General features: G+C 42.7%; 2 protein-coding genes across 2 annotated transcripts in view; one reads left to right on the top strand and one right to left on the bottom strand.

Moving 5' to 3' along the window:
* ANO4 (anoctamin 4) overlaps window positions 1–6,676 on the top strand; it is a 159,340-nt gene extending 152,664 nt beyond the window's left edge. Inside the window, exons 23-25 of the mRNA XM_009321339.1 lie at window positions 619–738; window positions 3,810–3,915; window positions 6,485–6,676. Of these exons, the coding sequence (XP_009319614.1) occupies window positions 619–738; window positions 3,810–3,915; window positions 6,485–6,676 (418 nt within the window). The remainder of the gene's footprint in view (window positions 1–618; window positions 739–3,809; window positions 3,916–6,484) is intronic.
* Window positions 6,677–14,535: 7,859 nt separating this feature from the next.
* Window positions 14,536–20,578, bottom strand: part of SLC5A8 (solute carrier family 5 (sodium/monocarboxylate cotransporter), member 8) — a 30,171-nt gene continuing 24,128 nt past the window's right edge. The window contains exons 11-15 of the mRNA XM_009321294.1: window positions 20,521–20,578; window positions 19,304–19,497; window positions 18,024–18,127; window positions 16,189–16,274; window positions 14,536–14,667 (exon numbers count right to left, since the gene is read on the bottom strand). The exon at window positions 20,521–20,578 is cut by the window's right edge and continues 21 nt beyond it. Coding sequence (XP_009319569.1) covers window positions 14,536–14,667; window positions 16,189–16,274; window positions 18,024–18,127; window positions 19,304–19,497; window positions 20,521–20,578 — 574 coding nt within the window. The remainder of the gene's footprint in view (window positions 14,668–16,188; window positions 16,275–18,023; window positions 18,128–19,303; window positions 19,498–20,520) is intronic.

Raw genomic sequence — 20,578 nt, 5'->3', positions numbered from 1 at the left:
GCTTGGGCAGTGCAGAGTGAACAGCACAATACACTTGCCATATCTCTCCTCAGCTTTATTAACACCAAACTGAGCCTTCTAGTGATTCCCACAGCCCTTTGTCAGGCGACGTACATTCTCCCCCTCAGTGTTCTCCAAACTCTGCCTGACCCTCCCAGTGCTTAGCCACCCTGGGATCTTTCAGTATGGAGTTCCTCTGATTAACTGGACATTTTGTAAAAAGCTGTTTTAAGTGTATTGCCTTTCCGTCTGATTTAATGTCCCTTTGTGCTAGTACCATGTGGGTAACAGTGGGAGTATTCTGATTATCTTCCTAGTGCGACTCATTATTTTCTCTACCTCTATTGTGTCACCTTTTAGGTAACTTTTCTTTTCAAAAGTAACCAATTGCAGTCTTCACCGTTTCTTCTCCCATAGAAATCTACCATTGCTTCACTTTTATTGTCCGTCTGACCTACTTGAGCATTTCTTTTATATTGCCTCAACGTCCCTTTCAAATATTAATAAGCATCGCAGTTATACTGTGGATTTCATGAAACCCAGAGAACATCCTCTAGGGTACAACAATTAATGGAAAAACCTTGCTGTGTCCTGACTACAGGATTTTTTCCCCTCTAGGTGTATGGTTGGCTATGTTAATGCCAGTTTATCAGTATTTCTGGTGTCTGACTTTGAAAACCGTTCAGAGCCAACGTCAAATGGAAGTGAATTCTCTGGTTCACCATTAAAATATTGCAGGTAAGTATCTGATCAAAATACCTCTCTGCTTTAAGACATTGCAAGGGAGAAGCATCATGAGAAATTTGGGGTTGGAACTAATTTTCAGAATTTAAAAAACAGTAACAGAAATAATTAACTGTGCTATTCAGGGACATGCTCATGGTACTGCTTGGCTGTTACCTGCATGATTCCTTCCTTAGATACAGGAGAAGTCGAAAAGTGGGTATCTGGCAGGTGTTCCTAATGCTGGATTTCTATGGTGTCATGGCTTGAATCAAATACTACCATCATGGAGAAATATGGTATCAAAGGGCCAATAATAGGTGACTGATTACTTAGGTACCAGTGAGATGAAACTGTAATCAGATTATATCACAGCACATGCACAAGGAAGTCAAGGTTGCACAGAAGTGACCACACTGAGTTATTTCACAGGTCTGCCAGGCATAAACAGGGTCTGCCCTAAGCTACCTTTATGAAACCTCAGATCCAGCACTTCCTAATTTTTGAATGGTTAATATGTTTATGTCATTGCTTACAGGTGTAATTATTAGTAATAATCATATACTAGTGGTTTGAATCAAAATAAAATGAGCAATTAATTATCTGTATGTCTTTGTCCTCAGCCAACAGATTGGAGAAATAGCAGTGTGAGACTAGTCTGTAATAACAGATTTGCACCTGATTGATTTTAATGGTCCAAAGAATCAAGGTCTTAAATGGGATCCCAACCAAAAATACCGAACAACAAATACAGCTACTATTTTTTTATTGCAACATTGGTTTACAAGCATGAGTCCTGGTAGCTGCAGATACACTTAGTCCCAGTATTTTTCACTGTGAAGAATTAAAATATCCTTTCATGAGTGCCTAAAGAACAAAAGATACTCTGTGATACAGCAAAAGTCAGTGATACTTCGTGATATTGTGGAAATTTTATTAATAAGTTTGAGTGGTATAGCATAATGAACTGGGGGAGTGGCATTAATGCTTTCGTTTAACTGATATTTAAGACTGTTGCAATTTATTTGGCAGAAAGAACATCCCAATGTTGAACCCCTAGATAACATTTTCTGTGGAGCAGAACCACTTTGAGAATGCTCCGTTCCACATTGTTTGCCATAGCGCCGTTCAATAATGTTTTGTAACTCTGATCATTCTCCTCCCCCTCTTTAATTCCTTTCTTCCCCAACTTCAAGCATGAGGTTGCTGCTACTTAAAGCTGATGATGGAAATCCCATCAATAAAAAAAGTGTCCCCTCGATATCCCATAAACAGAACACTATTAAAATTGGTGCCATAAATCTCCAGAAGATAAATCTGTTCTTTTGGGGGACACTGAATTGTTATGTATATATACCCTTGAAAGAAAATGAACGTCTTTCTTTAGCTGAGTTTATCAGATACTTAACCCACCTGAATTCTGCTAAAACATCAGTCATTTTAATTGCACTTCAAGCCAGATATTGATAGTGAGGTAAGGAAATATTATGTTCTATTGTGCAATAGCATAGGCATTTTTACAGGAAGGCAGTCTGTCTGAACAAAAAACAGTGGCCATATTCAGTTAACTTCTGCTTGTCTGGAACCCAGATGGTGCCACGCTATTCTGGTTGTTTATAAAAGGTTTCCCCATTTCTTCATGTGTGGTGCTTGGTTCCTAGCAAGTACAAAAAGGAGACATACTCTACTGACTTGGGACTTGGTCCAGGGACTTCTATTTTCAGGATGCTTAGGATATTGTAAAGCATCCTAAACTATGAAGTCAGAATGCTGCTTGCAGAAGGGAAGAGCATCTCAGTTTTAAGAACTTGCACTTAGAGATACTGCAGTTTAAGAGAGGTTTGTTGCTGACTAAGATGTCAAGACACAGTTTATTTCATTTTGTGTAGCACCCTTTGCAATTTAAGAAGGTGAACCTTCAGGGAGAAATACAGATTCTCATAGAGATGAAATAACTTTATTTCTTTTGCTCATCTGAGTTTTTAGTTTCTTAAAACTAAAAAACTAACTTAGAGATCAAGCTTACGTGTATTATTTACCATGGTATTTTCAATATTTTTTATAATGGGTTTTCTGTCCCATCTAGGAAACAGATTAAGGAGAAAACAATTTTTACACTACTTTTAAATTAAGTTTCTGTAATAGTATTTTGGAATTAACATACTGCTAGTAGAAGTGGACTCCAGAATGTGTGACTTACTTAAACAGATTAATGATTTGCTAATGTAATTTTGGAGTCTTCCTGGATCCAGCTTTCCCAATAGATTTCTCTAGTTACGTTATTGAGACCTAAAGTCTTTCAAGAAACATTCTGTGAGACAAGACACTACATACCTTTCTTACACAGCCCTTGCCCTGTTGGTATGCCAAGAGGTGCAGTTCTGGCACCACTAAAGTCAGGATGAGTCATACACCAGGGATGGCCAACTAATTGACCAAGGGCCAGGTGGAGCCCATGAGGCAGTTTTATTTGGATTTTGGGAGGGCTGTCAGGCTGACAAAATTGGGGACATTTATGGTTTTTAAATTAACTTGTAGTGGGAAGAAAGTGGCCCTCAAAACAGCAGAGCATCCCACCCTGCTCCATGTTCTGAGGAGGTGCCTGCAAGGCACACATTGAGCTGCCAAGGAAGATGCTGTAGGGTCAAACTGCTGGTTTGACCAAAGGGTCAAACTTGCTGAGCACCCAGCATTCTCTGTATTTGCTTTAGCAGTTTTGCTTCATACAGGCACTGGCCTGGTCCTTTGCACTGAATTTCCATTAGCAGCTGGAGTGCGAAGTGCACTCCCAGAGTGCATCTTACTGTTGGGTTTCATCTGAACGTAAACCCATTTGGGTGAACCAAAGCGTGGCAGTAGAGGTGATCAGGACACTTGCTTCAAAAGCATGCACCTGATCTGAAATAAAACACTAGTGTAGGCCCAGCCTAAGAAGCAAGCAGTGTTGTGGTAACTTGTACAGTCTGAACTGACATCATTTTGGTGCAGAAAATGCTATGATCAAGAGCAGCTGGGTTTTGGTTTTGCCTTCCTCCCGGGAAGCCGGGCAGGAGCTTGCTAACTACCGTACTCTGCTTGTCTTTCAGGTACAGGGACTACCGAGACCCTCCTCACTCCCCAGTGCCCTACGGTTACACGCTGCAGTTCTGGCATGTCTTAGCAGCGCGGTTGGCTTTCATTATTGTATTTGAGGTCAGTGACCATTCAGGTGACAAAACAAAAACAACAAAATGAAACAAATTTCCCTTTGAAGCTTTTTCTTTGGGCTGATCTATGATGGCAGCTGTTGAGCTTTATGTGTTAGTTTCTGCTGTTTATATTGTGCTTTGTATTCTCAGATCTGTTTTCTGAACAGTCACAGGTATTTAGGTTTTAACAAAAAGGGGAATGCAGCACTTTGAAAACTATAACAGTGAGTTGCAAAGAAGGGAGATGAATGAAGCTTTTATTTACTTTCTGAGGTCTGGCAGTTCTAGGCTGGGAAGCCATATACTGACTAGTGTGTGAGGAAGGGGGGTGAAGGAACTTGAGAAGAAAAGATGAAATGTGAACAACTGAAAGATGAAGATAGTTTAAGTTACAGTATTTACACATCTAGCTTTTTTCTCTGTTTTTTTAATACCATTCATTTCACCAGAATGATTAGCATCACAAAGATGATGACGATGAAAAGGATTCAATACCTTTGCCGATATTCATAATATTAGTACTGACTGTCAGTATCTCAGAAATCTTTAAGACAAACCAGAGAAGATAATACCAACTTCACATGACTGGTATTCCCATGCTGATTTTGAAAAAGAGAGACAGGAGGGTAGATAAATAGGATGAGATCACTTACAAAACAAAACGCAGCTCTTAAGGCCTGAATTTCAGGTGCCTCAATATCCCTGCCAGAAACCAGGGGCTCAGCATCTCTCCAGCACAAACTGGAATTTGTATTAGAGGAAAGGTGAAGGGGAAACATTTTCTAGATTATTTCTTGCGTAGGGATGTCTTGGTGGCTCAGCAGAAGCCCGAGGTCTGCAGTGAATTCCCCCTGAAAGTCATTTTCAGCCCTTCCCAGAAGAAGGGGGAATATGGCACTGCAGGTTGGGCTCTCTCCTTCCTCTACACTGGGCTAACTCATTAGAGGTTGGTCCTAAGGAAATCGGCTCTTCCATCATCTCTGCCACAGTCAGGGAAGCATTAAGGGAAAGAAGGAAAGACAGATTTGATAGAGGCCTGCTGGGCTCGATCTCTTCTTTGCTTCTTGAGCTGTTGGTACTGAGAGCCAGGGTATCTGTCTCCAGAAAGGACTACAAGAATGGATGGCCTTGACAGGCTAGCCTAAGCAGTTTTAAGATTGAGGAGAGCCTGGCTTCTTAATACATGCTTGGCATAAAGGCAGCATCACAGAAGGGCAGAGATAACCGAGGCAAGAAAAATCAGCCCTGCTCAAGTCTCAGTGCCCAGCCAAATTTGCGACCTGCCGTGGAATAACTTTTTGTGTCTGCCCAATACTTGCACGAGAGATTTGACTTTGCTTTGTCCCAACCAAAGCCATAGGCTGGCTCATAGCTGTCTCCCTCAGCAGGGGCCACTCTGTTTATTGGCACTGCAAACTGTTTCCCTAACTGTATCTATGAAATCAAAAAGGTAATTGCAGCAGAAACCATGACTGTCTTTCTCTGTGGAAAACACTAATGGGTGTATTGTGATTGCTACAGCAATTACAGTAAAAGATTGCGCTAAGAGATAAGTGATTCAAGGTAGGTTTTTTCATAAATTAAGTGACTACTTAAGCTCAGACACCTTTTTGGCACTGTGCGTTTGGTTATTTTGGCTATCTTGACCTCCCTCAAAACCAAAAAAAAATATTTCCTATCACTGCAAAAGGAATTATTTGTCCACACTAAACTGACAGAAGCAGCTTTTTGTCTTTTTTTAGGTTTGGCAAAAAACCAGCAATTAAAGTATTGAGGGTTTATTTCTCATGAGGGAAGAATACATTGGCAAACATGTTACACTCTCTTTTCAGTGGCTTTCAAAGGAAGGGTTCTGCTTGGAGAAGAAGAAATACCTTTATTTCTCCAATCTAGAATGAGTGTCCTTTCTGAGATGGAGGACTTTTCTGTTTCTCTGCTCCTCCTCTCAACTGGAGTGAGTAAATCTCCAAGCAGCATCTTTGATCAAACAAAAAACGACACTCAAGCAATCCTTCCCCATCACACTCAAGCTTTGCTGTGGCATGCCTAAAACATGAGAGAGAAAGGATCAGTTACCTTGTATTTAATTGTGATGTTTAGTAAATGGGAATATTTCTTTGGATGAGAGACACAGTATAAGAAAAAATGTTTTGTTTTGCATAGGTAATTCATTGGATCTGATACTGATGCAAGGGTTTTCTGGCAACAGGAAAGTATTACATCATTTGATCCTCCTCTTCTTGCAGAGCAATCCACTAATACCAGGCCCTGCCCAAACAACCTTACAGCAATCATGACCTCAGGGGTTTGAACACACAGGTCATACAACAGTTTTGAGGCCTTATTTGAACCCAGCTGCTCATAACCTTTGCTGCGATCCATACTCCACTGACTTGGGCTGGAGTTTTTGTGGGGAAAAAACTTCATGGTTTGGTTTCTTCAAATTTAGTAATGGATTTAGTTCTAACAGAGGATCTTTTTGTGAATTGGAAGGAGAGGGTTTTCAGAAGATGCAGAAAGTACTTGTTTTCTTCCTAGGATTTTCATTTTTCATCCCTTTTTTGTTTTCACAGCACCTTGTCTTTTGCATAAAGCACCTGATTTCCTACTTAATCCCAGATCTCCCAAAAGATCTGAGAGATCGGATGAGGAGAGAAAAGTACCTGATTCAGGAAATGATGTATGAAGCTGAACTAGAACGTCTGCAGAAAGAGCGGAAGGAAAGGAAGAAGAACGGAAAATCTTACCACAATGAGTGGCCATGATGGGGTGAGGAAGAAACTGCTTAAAAGAAGATAGGAATTCTGTTTATAAAAATTTCCTGGTTTTCTGCAGTGGAGAGTGCACTGAAAGGAATAGCCAGTCAATGTTGTGTGCGCTTAGCACATGTGTGCCCATGTTTAATAGGGTGCATATTGTCATAAGCCTTTTGAAATTAGTGGTCTTGCAAGGCTTAGTCTTCTCCAGAGCTAATGTCAGCATGAGCAGATCAGGCCAATGCTTATTTTTTTAGGGAGCTCCCAGGCCCTGACTTAAATTCAAGGCCCCAAACTTCAAAGCAGTTTTATATCTTACAGTGCTTTGCAGAACTCAGCGTTCTTACGCTCATTCTCATGACCAGGTTGCTACTTCATAACCAGTGACTGCGTGTTGGCAACATGGCAGTACTTGTCCATGTGTGTGGCCTCCACCTGCAGCACATGCATGGCAACGTTGCCCTCTTCCACAGTGGACTAAGTTGTGTTAGCTCACATTTACCACGAGTTAAGGTCACATTCGTGGACCATTTCCATTACTCCAACCATACTGAAATATTTTTTAGGAGGACATGCTTGATCAGGAGTCTAATCAACTGGTCTACAGCAGTGTCGTGGTTTAACCTCAGTCGGCAGCTAAGCACCACGCAGCTGCTCGCTCACTCCCCCCCACCCCCCGATGGGATGGGGGAGAGAATTGGAAAAGCACAAGTGAGAAAAACTCGTGGGTTGAGATAAAAACAGTTTAATAATTGAAATAAAATTATAATGATAATAATATGATAATAATAATAATACACAAAGCAAGTGATGCACAGTGCAATTGCTCACCACCCACCAACCGATGCCCAGCCAGTCCCCAAGCAGCGGCCCCCCCCAGCCAGCTTTCCCCAGTTTATGTACTGAGCATGACGTCACATGGTATGGAATGTCCCTTTGGCCAGTTTGGCTGTGCCCCCTCCCAGCTTCCTGTGCACCTGCAGCCTTCTCAGTCGGTAGAGCATGGAAAACTAGAAAGTCCTTGGCTAGTATAAGCATTACCTAGCAACAACTAAAACATCGGTGCCTTATCAATTTTGTTCCCATCCTAAATCCAAAACACAGCACTGTACCAGCTACTAGGAAGGAAATTAACTCTATCCCTGCCGAAACCAGGACACAATGCTGAAAAATTTAGGTGTGCAGAAGTGCTGACAGATAGACAAGCATCTAAATGTGGCCAGAGGTATCTAACTGTAGGGTCATTTATTTGGAAATGATACTGTGAAAAGTTAGTAATATGTATTAAGGATTTGAACAGTGCCTTTTCAGCTATAGGACTGTCTGGTCTCTGAAGGAAACAAATCAGGCTAGGGCATCTTGCCCAGAACTGCCCGTGTATTTGTATTGCAAGGTCACATTGAGGCTTTGTCAGGAATTAGGGTGTATGGCACACATAACAGAAGACAGACTGTGTCTTAAAGATCTATCTGCATAAGTAAAACAAAAAAAAAAACAACAGATGAACAAGGTCAGCAGAGCAAAAGAACACAGTCATCCAGAATCTCTACGCTTGTAACATTTTCTTTATTCATCCTTCCATTATCTATGAAGGGGTGGAGGGGAAAAATAAAACAACGGACTGTAGTATGAAGGAGCTTGAAATCCTTCATGCAGAGCAATTCTACACAGGCTTCAGAATTAGATTTGGGCGAAATGGGCCACTGCCTATATCCTTTTGCAAATACTTGAGCATTAAGAAATTAAAAATTTCCCAGATTATTAACCCAAAATAGTGGAGTTGTAGGTCTGAAGACTGCAGAAGTGTTGGATGGAGCAACATGAATCAAAATGCTGAGTGTTGTGAAAGCTCTACCACCTCTTGCCTCAAAGTGATAACACTGTAATTCTTGCAGAACATGCAGTGGCATAATCGGCCACAACACGGAGAAGGAAGTTCAAAAGCCAAGACTGTAAGAAGCCAAGTGGAAGCAAGCCTGTGTCCTGGTGAGGATACAGCTAGATGCAAAATACTGGAGCTGATCCATTTGCTTGGCCCTTTTCCAAGTAACTGGAGCTCCATAAAAATTACGGTTTTCTCAGCAACCTTAAGGAACTGTGACCTTGTTAGTTTGAAGATATTTAAGAGGGAGGAAAATTCAGCAAGTTGTTTCTCCAAGTTCTCCTGGAAATCATTTGATAGAAGGGCTAGAATTTGCCCTTCTTGACAGACCACACAATGCAAGACCCTAAGAATGGATGCCTCAAGCTCCACAAGACAACAGGACTGCTTGCGCCAAGACCCCACGTTGCCAAATTATATCTATTAAATTCTTTCCACTCCAAGGGAGAACCGTGCTATTTCCATGCAGGGGGAAGGTTTTAATGAAAGGTAATATGGCTTGAGGAAGGAGAGGGGTGGAAGAAAATGTATGCACCCTCATCTCTGTAGCCACTGCCTGCCAACACTTTGCTTCCTTGCAGCAAGGAACCTCCTCCAGTAGTGACCCATCACCCTACATGAAGAGGATAAATGGCACTGCAGTTCCCATTTATCAGGTGCTCTTGGCCCAAACCTGAAGGTCCCGTGAGGCAACATAAGCACTGAAGGAATTTCAGGACTAATCTGTTCTCTGTTGACTCGGTGCCAAACTGAGTGGGGAGCACGACTAGTGGTTGTGGGGTGTATTCCTGCCTAATGAGGAAGTGAACTTGTTCATCTTTGCTTCAGCTTACAGCAGCCGTGGACACATCCCATGTGGACAGTGGAGAAACGGGGGTATTTCTGTCTCTGTGAATAGGGGGTGGGGATTAGGCAATGTCATCTTCCGATACACATACGCCAGATGGGTTAGTATTTTCCATCCACCACGTACGGGTGTGTACTGCACTTGCAGTCTGGGGACTCTCGGGCAGGATCGCTGTGCAAAATCCCATTCAGACCAAATTCACACGAGCAATTGGATTAGTTTGCATACCCTCTGTTTAATGTCTAAAACAACAGATGACAAGAGCTTAGAAACTGTTTGCTAAGTAGTAAAGTGAGACATGAGTCATGCATAAAATCGGCGTCACCCATATGAGTGTGAACCTTTGCAAACTCCTGCAGTAAGATACAGCTTTGTCAGTGCAGATCTCAGTAACTTCCGAGAACTGAACTGAAACCTAGTAGAATATAAACTGTCTTCCACTCCAGAGGAGTATAATGTGCCAAAACAAATAAAGTGCAGCAGAAATACAATAGATAATAATTGCTTTTTTGAGACTAGTTCTCAACATAGCTACATCATGTTGAATTTTCATGACAATACACTGCTAGAAGTTGTGTCCCGTTCTGCTCTAAATGAGAACACGAGTTGGCTGCTTACCAGGCTCGTGCTGAGTATGATGCTGAAAGGGGCTCTGACCTCCCTGGCGGATCCCGAGTACATTTCTGTCACTTAATGTTGACCAGTCAACCCACCGAGGTTTCTGTGCTGCTGGTCTGCTGAGTAGATTTCCCTCGAGTCCCTCAGAGCTATGTAGCAGAACACTCAGGAAAGATGACCCCTTTTTATTTATTTTATTAATTGGGAAAAGATAATACAACTAATATAGGCTAATAATAATAAATGGAATTTTAATGGTCTCTAGATAGCAAGTTTATGCCGTTCCCTTCTTTCTGATCTGATGATGGGTTTTGTTTAAACCTCCAGGTGACCGTCCTATATGTTGTTTACTTATTCCAGCTCCACAAGAGCACTACCTTCAAGGGAATGAGAAAAAATGCAACCTCAATGCATGCCACAGACATTTTACATAGCAAGCAGGACAGAACACGTCAAAGGATTTACTGTGAAATCATCTTGCAATCAGCATAGGATTGATCTCCATAGACCACTCTTGACAGCAAGCATGTACTTCATCAGCAGTTACGCGCCAGTTTTTAAAACCAAGGAAAAAAATTGTATATTGGGACTGTTTTTCAGCCCGTTTGCTACGTTTTTTGCATTCTGTCCCATGTTGGTTTTACAGCTCTTAGAATAAAAAATGTAAATGAACAACCTGGATACTTTGACAAAAGAAAAATCCTAGGTATAGAACATCATCTGCGTTCAAGCCACCAAATACTACAACAGAAACCGTGTTTACAAATCAGTTCTTTTTTATTTTAAATCTTTCTGAGGGGAGTTATGTTATTTACCATATATATAATATATATATATAAAGTATATAGAGAGATTGTTTATTTGTAAATAGAAAAATCCTATGGAGAAGAATGTCAAGTTTTCACACTTTAAAAAAAAAATCATCAACATAAAGCCATGTTTAATGCTTGTATAATGTGATGCAATAAACTTTAAAATAAATTATGCATATGAAATATTTGCTGTTTGGCGTTCATGAGTTATTTTCTGTTTACCTTATTTGTTCAGCAAGCAAGCAGACCAGTCAGGTGGAAGCAAATTTAAACGCAGACCAAAAAGGGCCAAAATCTGTCACTACTTTCTCTCTGTGGATCCTTTGTGTATTCACATAGTCAAATATCGTTCCTGTTGTGGTTTTAGGTTTTTTTTTAACGTTCCTACTTGTTTTGTCTCTTGACCCTGCCAGATGCAGCATGCAATTTGGACAGTGTGGAGTGCTCCCACGCCCATGGAATTAATCAGCTTTGAGCATCCTGCATTTCTTCGTCGGGTGAGCTTTTAGCTGGGAGAGATGAAGGATCAGGGTGCAGGAGTGTGATGGAGACACCAGGAATTACGCTGCTGCTTTTACACAGACAAGGCCCTGGCTGAGAGTCCAGCTAGCAGAGGACAGTATATGCTCCCAGAGAAAATATTATTCAGAGTTAATTAATTGCTTTAATTAGTGATGCCAATTAAAACAAGAAGCATATAGAAAAAAGTAAAGCAGAAGGAGTCATTTTGTAGCTCTGCAGCAATTATGGGAGGTTAGTTAGCAAGAAATGGGGTAGTTGTGGGGGTCATCTGCAAAGCTTAAGAATGTTTGTCTCTAAACCGCTTACAGCAAGATATTCTCCCCAGTGAAATCTCATCTTGACGTTGTGATTGTGGACCAATAGGTATCACCTGGCCCAAACTTTCACCTCATACCAAAATCAGAGTTAAATGACTGCCCAGTGCTCAAATAGTGACTTCAAGCAGTAAGTGAAGGTAAGTAAGTTGGTCATTTATGCGTTTTCTCTGTTTTAAACAACTATATGAATTCAAAGCACTGAGAAAAAAACCTCTGGTGCTACATTTTTTAACTATGATAACTGGGAAGATGAGTCTTCGCTCCAGGAACAAAACGGGTAGAAGTCACAGATCATCCAAGGCAGTTTAAGGCAGTATCAATTACAGCGCAAACAGCGATCTCGGCACAGAGTGGTGCTGCAACGAAGGCCACGCTGGTGCTGTTTAACACAGCAGCGAGCAGTCACCCTCCCGAGAAGCACGTTCAGATGAGAATTCAGCGTGTTTGTTGTGAGGGCTGTAGCCCTTCCAGCAGGCACACGGGTCAAGGGCTTGCTACAGGCTTCTGTTCTCTCTGTCCACAGCTTACTCTGTGCCATAAAGCACAGGTACACAGAGGCACACCCGTCTGCTTCATTTCAGCACTCTGCAGCAGCATGGAGATACCAGTACTTACCCTTTTTCAGATCTGTGTGCTGAAAGTACCTGGCAAGTATAAATTATTATATTCCAAGGCTCAAGAACTATTCTATAGCACAAAATGCAGTATCTATTTCTATGTCATGAAGACAAGGCACAAGGCTGAATGAGCTGCACTTATCTTCTGAGACTTGAGAAGCACAGCTGGCTCATTCAGTCAGTGGACTAGTTGTCTCAGAGTGACTAGGATAGTCCCAGAACAGAGACCCCAGTCCTGAATCCCAGATGACTTTATTCAGGATGCTATCGTTTGTTTCAGATCTTAGACATACAGACACAAGACATAACTCGTGGGATCTATCCCGCTCGCTCACAGCCCTTCCACACAGTGGCTTTAGGCACTTACCTGGTCACAGAGCGGCAGCAGAGGAATGGGAGACAAGGGGCTGGCCCTAAACTCTGCATTGGATTATGCAAACCAGTGCTTCAGGAGGCAAAGGGGAAACCTGCCTCCATCACGTAGTTTTGCACTGGGTTAGCTGATGGAGACATGCCCCTGTCTGTCCGGCCTGTGCTCCTCTAGTAGAGGTCTGCTCCTTGAAACCCATTTTTTCTTCCTAATGTTTTCTGATCCTGTCAGTTCATCTTATGCAGTAGATCATCAAGTGCCCTCTGTCACAGGGGCACAGAATAAATTGATTTAGATGCTAAAGGGCCCCAGTCAAGGTAGATAAACTAGCACTGTTTCATATTTGAAGTTACAGCAGCTCAGCACCTGGCACAAATGCAGCATAACTTTTAGAAAGCATTTAAGACACGCAGTCAGTTTTTCATTTGATTCTCAAGCATGACTGCTTTATAAGCTTCACAGCTCGCCTTTCCTGCAATGGCTTTTATTTTCCAACTTGATTCTGCTGCTGTAGGGGAGTTTTAAACACCCATGTATAGCCATAGCAAAAAGTCTGCAGTACAAAAACAACGCAGTGGGTCAGCGTCTGTTCCCTGCTGTACCAGAAAGCACACAGGAGAAGGAAGCAATGGGGGTTTCCACCCTCCCAAACCACAAGTACAGTGCATGGTCTGGAGTGGATGCACCATTCAACTTCTCTTGGCAGCCCAGCCAGAGGATGAGCTATCCCATGCCCTGCAGCCCTGGAGAAGCCTTCACTAAATGACGGCCTCTGCGATCCCTTCCCCATCCTGGGGGATTGTGCAGTGGACTCTGCCTGCCTGCCAAAACACACGACGTGCTCTTGCCTGATCTGGACCAACCTTGACCACGAATCCCCGGAGTGACGACAGGGACTGCATGAACACAAATGGCTGCATGAGGTTTCAGCTCACAGCTCCGCAGGTAACAGCAGTGGCAGCTGCAGGTGCAGCCCTCCCTCTTGTCCAGTACAGCAAAGAGGGCCCTCTTTGCATTAACGTCTCTGCGGCACTACGCCCAGCCCAGTGCAAGAGCAGTCCTACGCCAGCACGCTGGGAATGAAGTAGAAGACTACTGTGGTTCTGCTATATGGCACCGAATAAAAAGCCCAAATAGCTCATTTCCTTCATGAGGACCAGCTCTGTAAGGGCAAGACAGCGCAGATAGGGCGTGAAGGGAAGGATATTACTGACCCTTGCCTCTACCCATCACCAAAGACACTCTTGTAGCTTCCAGCAGTGAGCACAGAGGAGGAGATGCAGGTAACCAGGGAACAAGTGGCTTAATAAAAACAAACATATATGACAAAAACAGAAAAATAAATACGCTCTCAGGATTAGTCCTACAAAGGAACCAGACGGCACTAAATGCACCTCCTGCACTAAAAAAAGACCCACTGTTTATTGCAGTCTGATAAGGTCCCACAGCCCTAATCTCTTCATACTTTCCCTGCCTTAAAAGAAAAAAAAAAAAAAAAAAAAGAGAAAAACAGCCATGTCTGGGGGAACAGTGCTCTTACCAAATAAAAAATTTACTCTGAGAGTGAACTGAGATTGAAAGCAGATATTTTCCAGAAGGCTCAAGAATATCAGGCAAATATTTCACATAGAAACATTGCCTTAAGCCCTGTCACCAAGATTCCGGGGGGGTGGGGGTGGGGGGGGTGGGAGAGAGAGAGAAAGTGCAAGAAAGACCTGATTCCTTTCTTGATTACTGTCAAGGTCATGCAAGGGTGACAGTGCCACGAAGCTCAGCAGACACCTGCCCATGACCCCAGCAGGGCTGGTAACTGACCTGGCACAGAAATGCCAACAGTGATTTACATGAACAAAACTGTCCTTGTGGGCTGACATGGCCCCATGTCATATATGAAGGCCATTGACTTTGTTCTTATCGCTTGCAACATCCATTTCAATGTGGCTGAAAGCAGGGTTGTCAGTTCCTTCGCCTGCCACAGTAAGCCGTTTCCAGTCCAACACTTCCACTTTCTCTGGCTAAAAGACAAAAGACAAAAGCCATGCTGTGAAGTGAAAGAAACAGTCTTCCTCTCTTTGACCTGCATGCAAGCAGAGCCAGGCCTGACATACAGGATGCCTTGCAGGAGAACACATGGTGGTTGCTGACAGAGCATAAATAGTTATTCACTACAGTAGCTGGTATTTTTCTAGGGGCATGGAAAGTTTCTTATTGCATAAGGTACTAGTTGTGTAAAATGTTCTTGTCACATACAATGTTCTTGTCCTGCAAAGTGTCTAAAACATTTTTGGGTGTGCAAAGTTCTAATTGTTGTTTTCATGTCTAGTGATCTGTCACCACCAGGTCCCTGAGCTATTGACTCCCAACCCTCGGTCCTTGCCCCATCTTCGACATGAAGAGCAGATTAACGTGCATCATTGCTTTGATGTTCCACCTCTGTTAAACATAATGAGATGCTGAGCTCTTCACGTGCAGGAAGTTACTCAGTTCCCCCCCCTTTTTTTTTTCTCAACAACTTACTGCATTATTTGCGATGCCAACCACTTGTTATCCAGCTCCCAGCTGTATAACCAGGCAGACGCTTGTTTCTGACTCTGGACAGAAAATAGTATGGCTGTGGACACTAGTTTCCATGTGGGTGGGTTTTTTTTTCAAAAGACTTCAGGGATTAAACTCCCAGATAGTGAAAACAGATGTTGGCCCATTAAAGACAGTGAAGGACAATAGCTGGATAGCTGGTCTCCAGTCCTGACATGGGCACATAGCATTACAATAATACTGTAAAAAGCCCTTTCTCTCCCTGGTGTTCATATCCAGAAGCTGAAATAAATGAGATCATACTAAAAGGAGTTGTCATCATGGAGGCGAAACATTTTGCAAACTGGGCCATCTCAAAGATATGATCATTGCCTGGACTGCAGCACTCAAAAAGCACTGAACAGAGCTGAGCTTGAATGTTCAGCATCCTGATGATACTGATTGAAGAAAGATCTAGAGTTTATTTAAAACAAACAAACAAACAAATTTCCCCTACCTTCTCCCTTCTATGGGATGTTATTACCCAATCATGTCTCCCCTTTTCTTGTATCTTAGGGAGAAAGCTAGGAAACAAGTACACTAACTAGAAATGTTTCCTCACAAACAGTAGCTGAAGTTGCAAAAAAAAAAAATCCAGACTTGAGAGAAACATGTTTACAAACAAAGGAAGCTTTGCTGAGTCCAAAGCGTGCCTTGGGCCAGCTTCCAACAGACTAGCGAGGGCGTATTTTGGCAGAAACCTGGAGAACAACTGTCCCTTGTCTCAGCTGCTGCTCTGTTGTTCGCTGAAGTCAAGCTGTGGCCAAACATAGCTTCCCTGCCTATGCCAGCTGCTTTACTCCTACCCGCCTTGTGCTCTGCTACTGCCTTAAAGCAGACAGTCATATCAGGCAGCATCAGGTGCTATTCATCCTGGTGGGGAAAAAAAAGGCCAGGGACTGTTTGCCTTGGTCCCCAGGAGGAAAGATTGTTTTAAATCAGAGATGCATAATTACACTTACTGTCTCAGATTTAGACCGTGAGAAGTTGGACAGGAAGTCTTCCTTGGTCAGGAGGAATTTACGATCTGTGTTCTGCTTTAATCCTCCTGCAAAACAGGCAGGTTTCAGTCAGCCAGGTTTCCACATGCAAATGATATGTCAGAGCCCAGCCATGGGCACCAGGCCAGGTGAGCAGGACAGAGTCATGCAGCAAAAGCCATCAAGCAAACACAGGCCTTAAGGATCATTTCTTTACAACGATGTATACCGTGCACCTCTCAAAATATAAAATGATCCTCAAGGTCTACTTGAAATGCCTTAGCCGTTTCCCAGAGTTTCCCAGATCCGCCTCAGACTTCTCATTGTGTAAAAAACACCGAGACAATAATCAGAAAAGGATGAATCCCATACAGTGATACCTGGGACCACGCTGCTAGTCCAGGAGCTGCAGTACCAAGTGCTGCCCAGGAGCCTGAGCCCCAGTCCTCAGCTCCCTGTCAGCAAGACTCCTGTCTCCAGAGTCCCCAGCAATTTTTATAGGGAGTAATTTAAGAAGGGCAGCCCCAAGGTCGGGGGATGAGGGTTAATGGGATGTTTGGGCATTTTTAAGGCATGGAAGATTAACTATTCTTGCGTGGGAATGTGTGTGGGAAAGAAAGGAGATGCAGGTGCTGGGAATTAGCTCTGATTGCACCTGAGGCTTAAACAGGATCTTGTTCTGCAAAAAGCAGGGTGACGTTGTGGTTGGGTCAGTTCTTTTGGGTTCCTGTTTTCTGGGCTGAGGACCTCTCGTCTGGATTTACTGAGTTGCCTAGTTTTCATGCTTTGTTTCATGGCCTGTGGATGACCTGATCCCAACCTGGTAAGAGGCAAAATTTGTCTACAGGCATCGCTATAGCAATAGGAAGATATTATGATGGGAAGAAAGAGGACAGCAAATCTGCTAGAAACTCATAAGGAAAAGAAAATGGTAGAAGTGTAACTTGTGCTAATAAGCACGATAACTGAAACTAATAAGTTTCAGGGCACAGGGAAGCTAATGGAAGTGAGTTTGTCTGCTGGGTTTGGAGTTTCATAGTCCTGAAGTAGGTCAGACGAATAGGCCTGAAATCTATCAGCCTCAAAGATGAGGGCTGTCATAGGAATCTGGCTGGGCATACGGGGTAAAGCTGAGAGCAGCTGCTTTTGTGCTATTTCTGCCATGCATGAGGTGGATGACAGGTACACTTTGCATCTCACCTAGATACAAAAAGTAGTGAGGCCATGGGCTGGAACTGAAGTCCCCGCTCCTATCTGTGGGGTGCTGCTTTTTGCCCCTTGCACAAATAGTACAGGGAAACTGAGAAAGAAGCTAACATAGCCATGCGCAGCGTCTGCAGCTCTTAGGTACGTGCTTGGGGAATGTGGTGAACAGCATGCACTGTACAGGTGCAGACAGTAACCCTTGAGTGCTCTGAACTCACTCAAAGCCAAACTGCTCTTGTCCTCTAGAAGCATGGGTGTACCTCCTTGCTTGGAGTTGTTGCCATGTTCAGGGACAACCCTTAAACCTCCAGCTCCTGCTGGCATCTAATAAAACAGGAAAGACAGATGACATATCTTTTTTGTTCCTCAGTTTAAAGAACTGCTGAAACTTCTTTCTCTTTAGAAATTTGAAGTAACCTTTGCTGTGAGCAGAGAACAGGAGTGGGATGCAGAAGGGTTGAGGGGAGGAAATAAGAATTAGGATGGTAACCTTTATACAACATTTGCATTAGGGTCACCCGCACTTCCTGTGGCAATGAGAGCTCTCCCTTAGGTCATCTTAGTTCGAAAGAGATCTAAGACACGTTAAGTCACAGCTCTGGAACTAGTACCTGTTAGGAGGCTGATAATTATTCCCACAACTACTGTGGTAAGTGTCCCAAGTGTGCTGAAGTAGAGATAAGACAAGGAATACCAGTTGTCTGCCAGGGCAGGCCTGAAAAAGAGCAGAAAAAGTGTTAATCTCTGCTTTCCTATTCCAAGCAGCTTGAAAACGTTGTCTGATCCAGACAGAGTATACAGAGTGACTTCTGAACCAAGCGACCTGGTACTCTTGAACTATCTCTGTACAATAAAATGTGCAGTGAAAACCTGTTAAAATTCACAGGACAGGTTCCTTCACAGGGGAGGAGACTGGTCAGTACAGTGAGGCAACGCATGGGACAGAGCAGGTGAAACAGGACAGTCCTGTCTCTGCTAGGAATCTAGTGTGGAGCTGAGCACTCCAGCTATCCAGATGAAGGAATAACTTCTTTAGAAGGGGGGACATTATTTAAAGGAGGGTACACACACAAAAAAAGTAGGAAATCAGCTATGTGCAGCTCTAAACAGCCAGAAACAATAGGACAACTGTCACACCTTATTTTTTCTCCCTGACAATGTGCTCTGTTGCAACAGTTGCTTCCACACAGCCATGAGCAATGAGAGGTGTAGTATATGAAACTGGATGTTGGGCACCCAGGAATGTACCGGGGTATCTGTTGCTGACTGTACAATGCTCTAAGGTGTAGGGATTGGGAATCCCTAGAAATGAGTTTTTTCAGCATCTGTCCTGCTGTTCCCTATATTGTCCTTCATAACTGTTACACTTAATTGTGATTGTCCAAAATAAGACATACAGTAATTGCAGAGGGGAGAAAATCCCTTATATTTTGCCCATTATATGGGTTATGCCCTCTTCTGAATTTCCTGAATACAACTATTTCTGCACAGACAAGCTGTTGTAGGCAGAGCTGTTAAACTGGCAAATTGCCCTTTAACTGCCTACTACTTTAATTCATGTGACAGACTGTGGAAGTTAATCCAATAACTATAAATGTTATGCTTTCTTTAACACCATGGTTCCTGGTAAGGCATATCCAAGCCTTTAGACTCAAATATTGAACTGAAGCTTTTCAGGTCAATAGGAAGATTCACTTTGACTTCTGTTCTGGGATAACTCAAACTTCACCCTGACAGGGAAAAAAAGAATCAGAGAAAACTGCTTCATCTTAAACAGCCTGGTAGGTAAACCAGGGGTGGATAGTTATAGTAACCCAAATGCTGGACAGATGTTCATGTTGCTTTAAAACAAATACATGCTTTGTTGATTTCACATGATGAACTTGTATACCTCTCTGCAGTTGGTGTGTTGAAGACTGTTGTTAATGGATTTTCTGTTGTCATCAAATTTTCTGAGGATATATTACAGCCTGCAGTTGAGAGATATAGTGGCTTGGTCCTCTCTGGGAGTGGAGGATAAATCTGAGATCCGATTCCAACCCAAAGTGAAATAACAAAACCAGTGACAAGACCCACAAACGCACCCTACAAAACAGAAAATGAAACTTGGATTTACATGAAAAGCAAAAGGATATTTGAAAAAAACAATACCTAGATGAGTAAGAAACAGTCAAGATAATCTAAACTGTAGGCTCCGTAGCAAAAATGAAATACACAGCTGGGGAGAGCTGGGGAGTTTACTTCATTCCCCTTTTGCGAAATACAGTGTTTACTCACAGCTCCCGAGCATACCTCTTTTTATTTTGCCACTATGCCTTTGCAGTCAAAGGATACGTTTGGGCTGCACGGTATATGGGAAAATACTGCTTTATTTGAGGCCCTTCTTGAACGAATACAGAAGCAATTTTTCCTTTTTCTCATGTGATCTGTTTTTGCAAAAGTCTCTTCTACCTCAGGGTGGGGGTTTTTTTTTTTTGGCTGACAGCTAGTGATTTTTTTTTTTTAAATACATAAAATTTGCAACTGCAAAGAGGTAAAGGTTTGTGATTAGTGAACCTTACTAAATAGCAATCCTGTCAGACTAACCCACGGACCATATTCCCAAAGTTCGTCAAATCCATTTTTTTGATGGAATAGCTTTTTCCTCTGGAAATGATAATTTCACGATACTGAAGCACTCTGAGAACACCCCAATTCAGTCTGCAAGTGCTTGGGCCCCATTTTCCCAGCCTCACCCCCTCTTGCTCAGACAGGCCAGCATCCTCTGAGTCTACTCGTTCAGCTACATCTCAAGACACATTGTTCCCTGCTTCTAAAACTGTGTTTTTGAGGAAATCCTTGCTAAAGTTTAATTTTTATTTAGATATTTTTCTTTCCCCCCTCTGGTCATGTAAATCTCTTCATGGGATGGAAATTCAAGTTCCTATACAGTCCCGTTCATCACTTCCTTGGGATAAGGAGGAAAGGGAGCAAGGGGAAATGTCCTCATGGAAAGTATCAGACATCTCTCTTGCTGCTCAACACAAAATTATTGGGGAGGGAGGGGGAAGGAGATGCCCAAAATTATTAATGAATTTTGGACGAACAGGGCTTTAAATTTCTACTTACAATTCCATTTGCAAAGGAGCAGAGGATTCCCAAGGCAAACAGTCCTAAAAGGGGGCCA

Source organism: Pygoscelis adeliae, unplaced genomic scaffold (genome assembly GCF_000699105.1).
Source record: "Pygoscelis adeliae isolate BGI_AS28 unplaced genomic scaffold, ASM69910v1 Scaffold232, whole genome shotgun sequence".
NCBI lineage: Eukaryota > Metazoa > Chordata > Aves > Sphenisciformes > Spheniscidae > Pygoscelis > Pygoscelis adeliae.
This window is presented reverse-complemented; position numbering and strand designations above follow the sequence as displayed.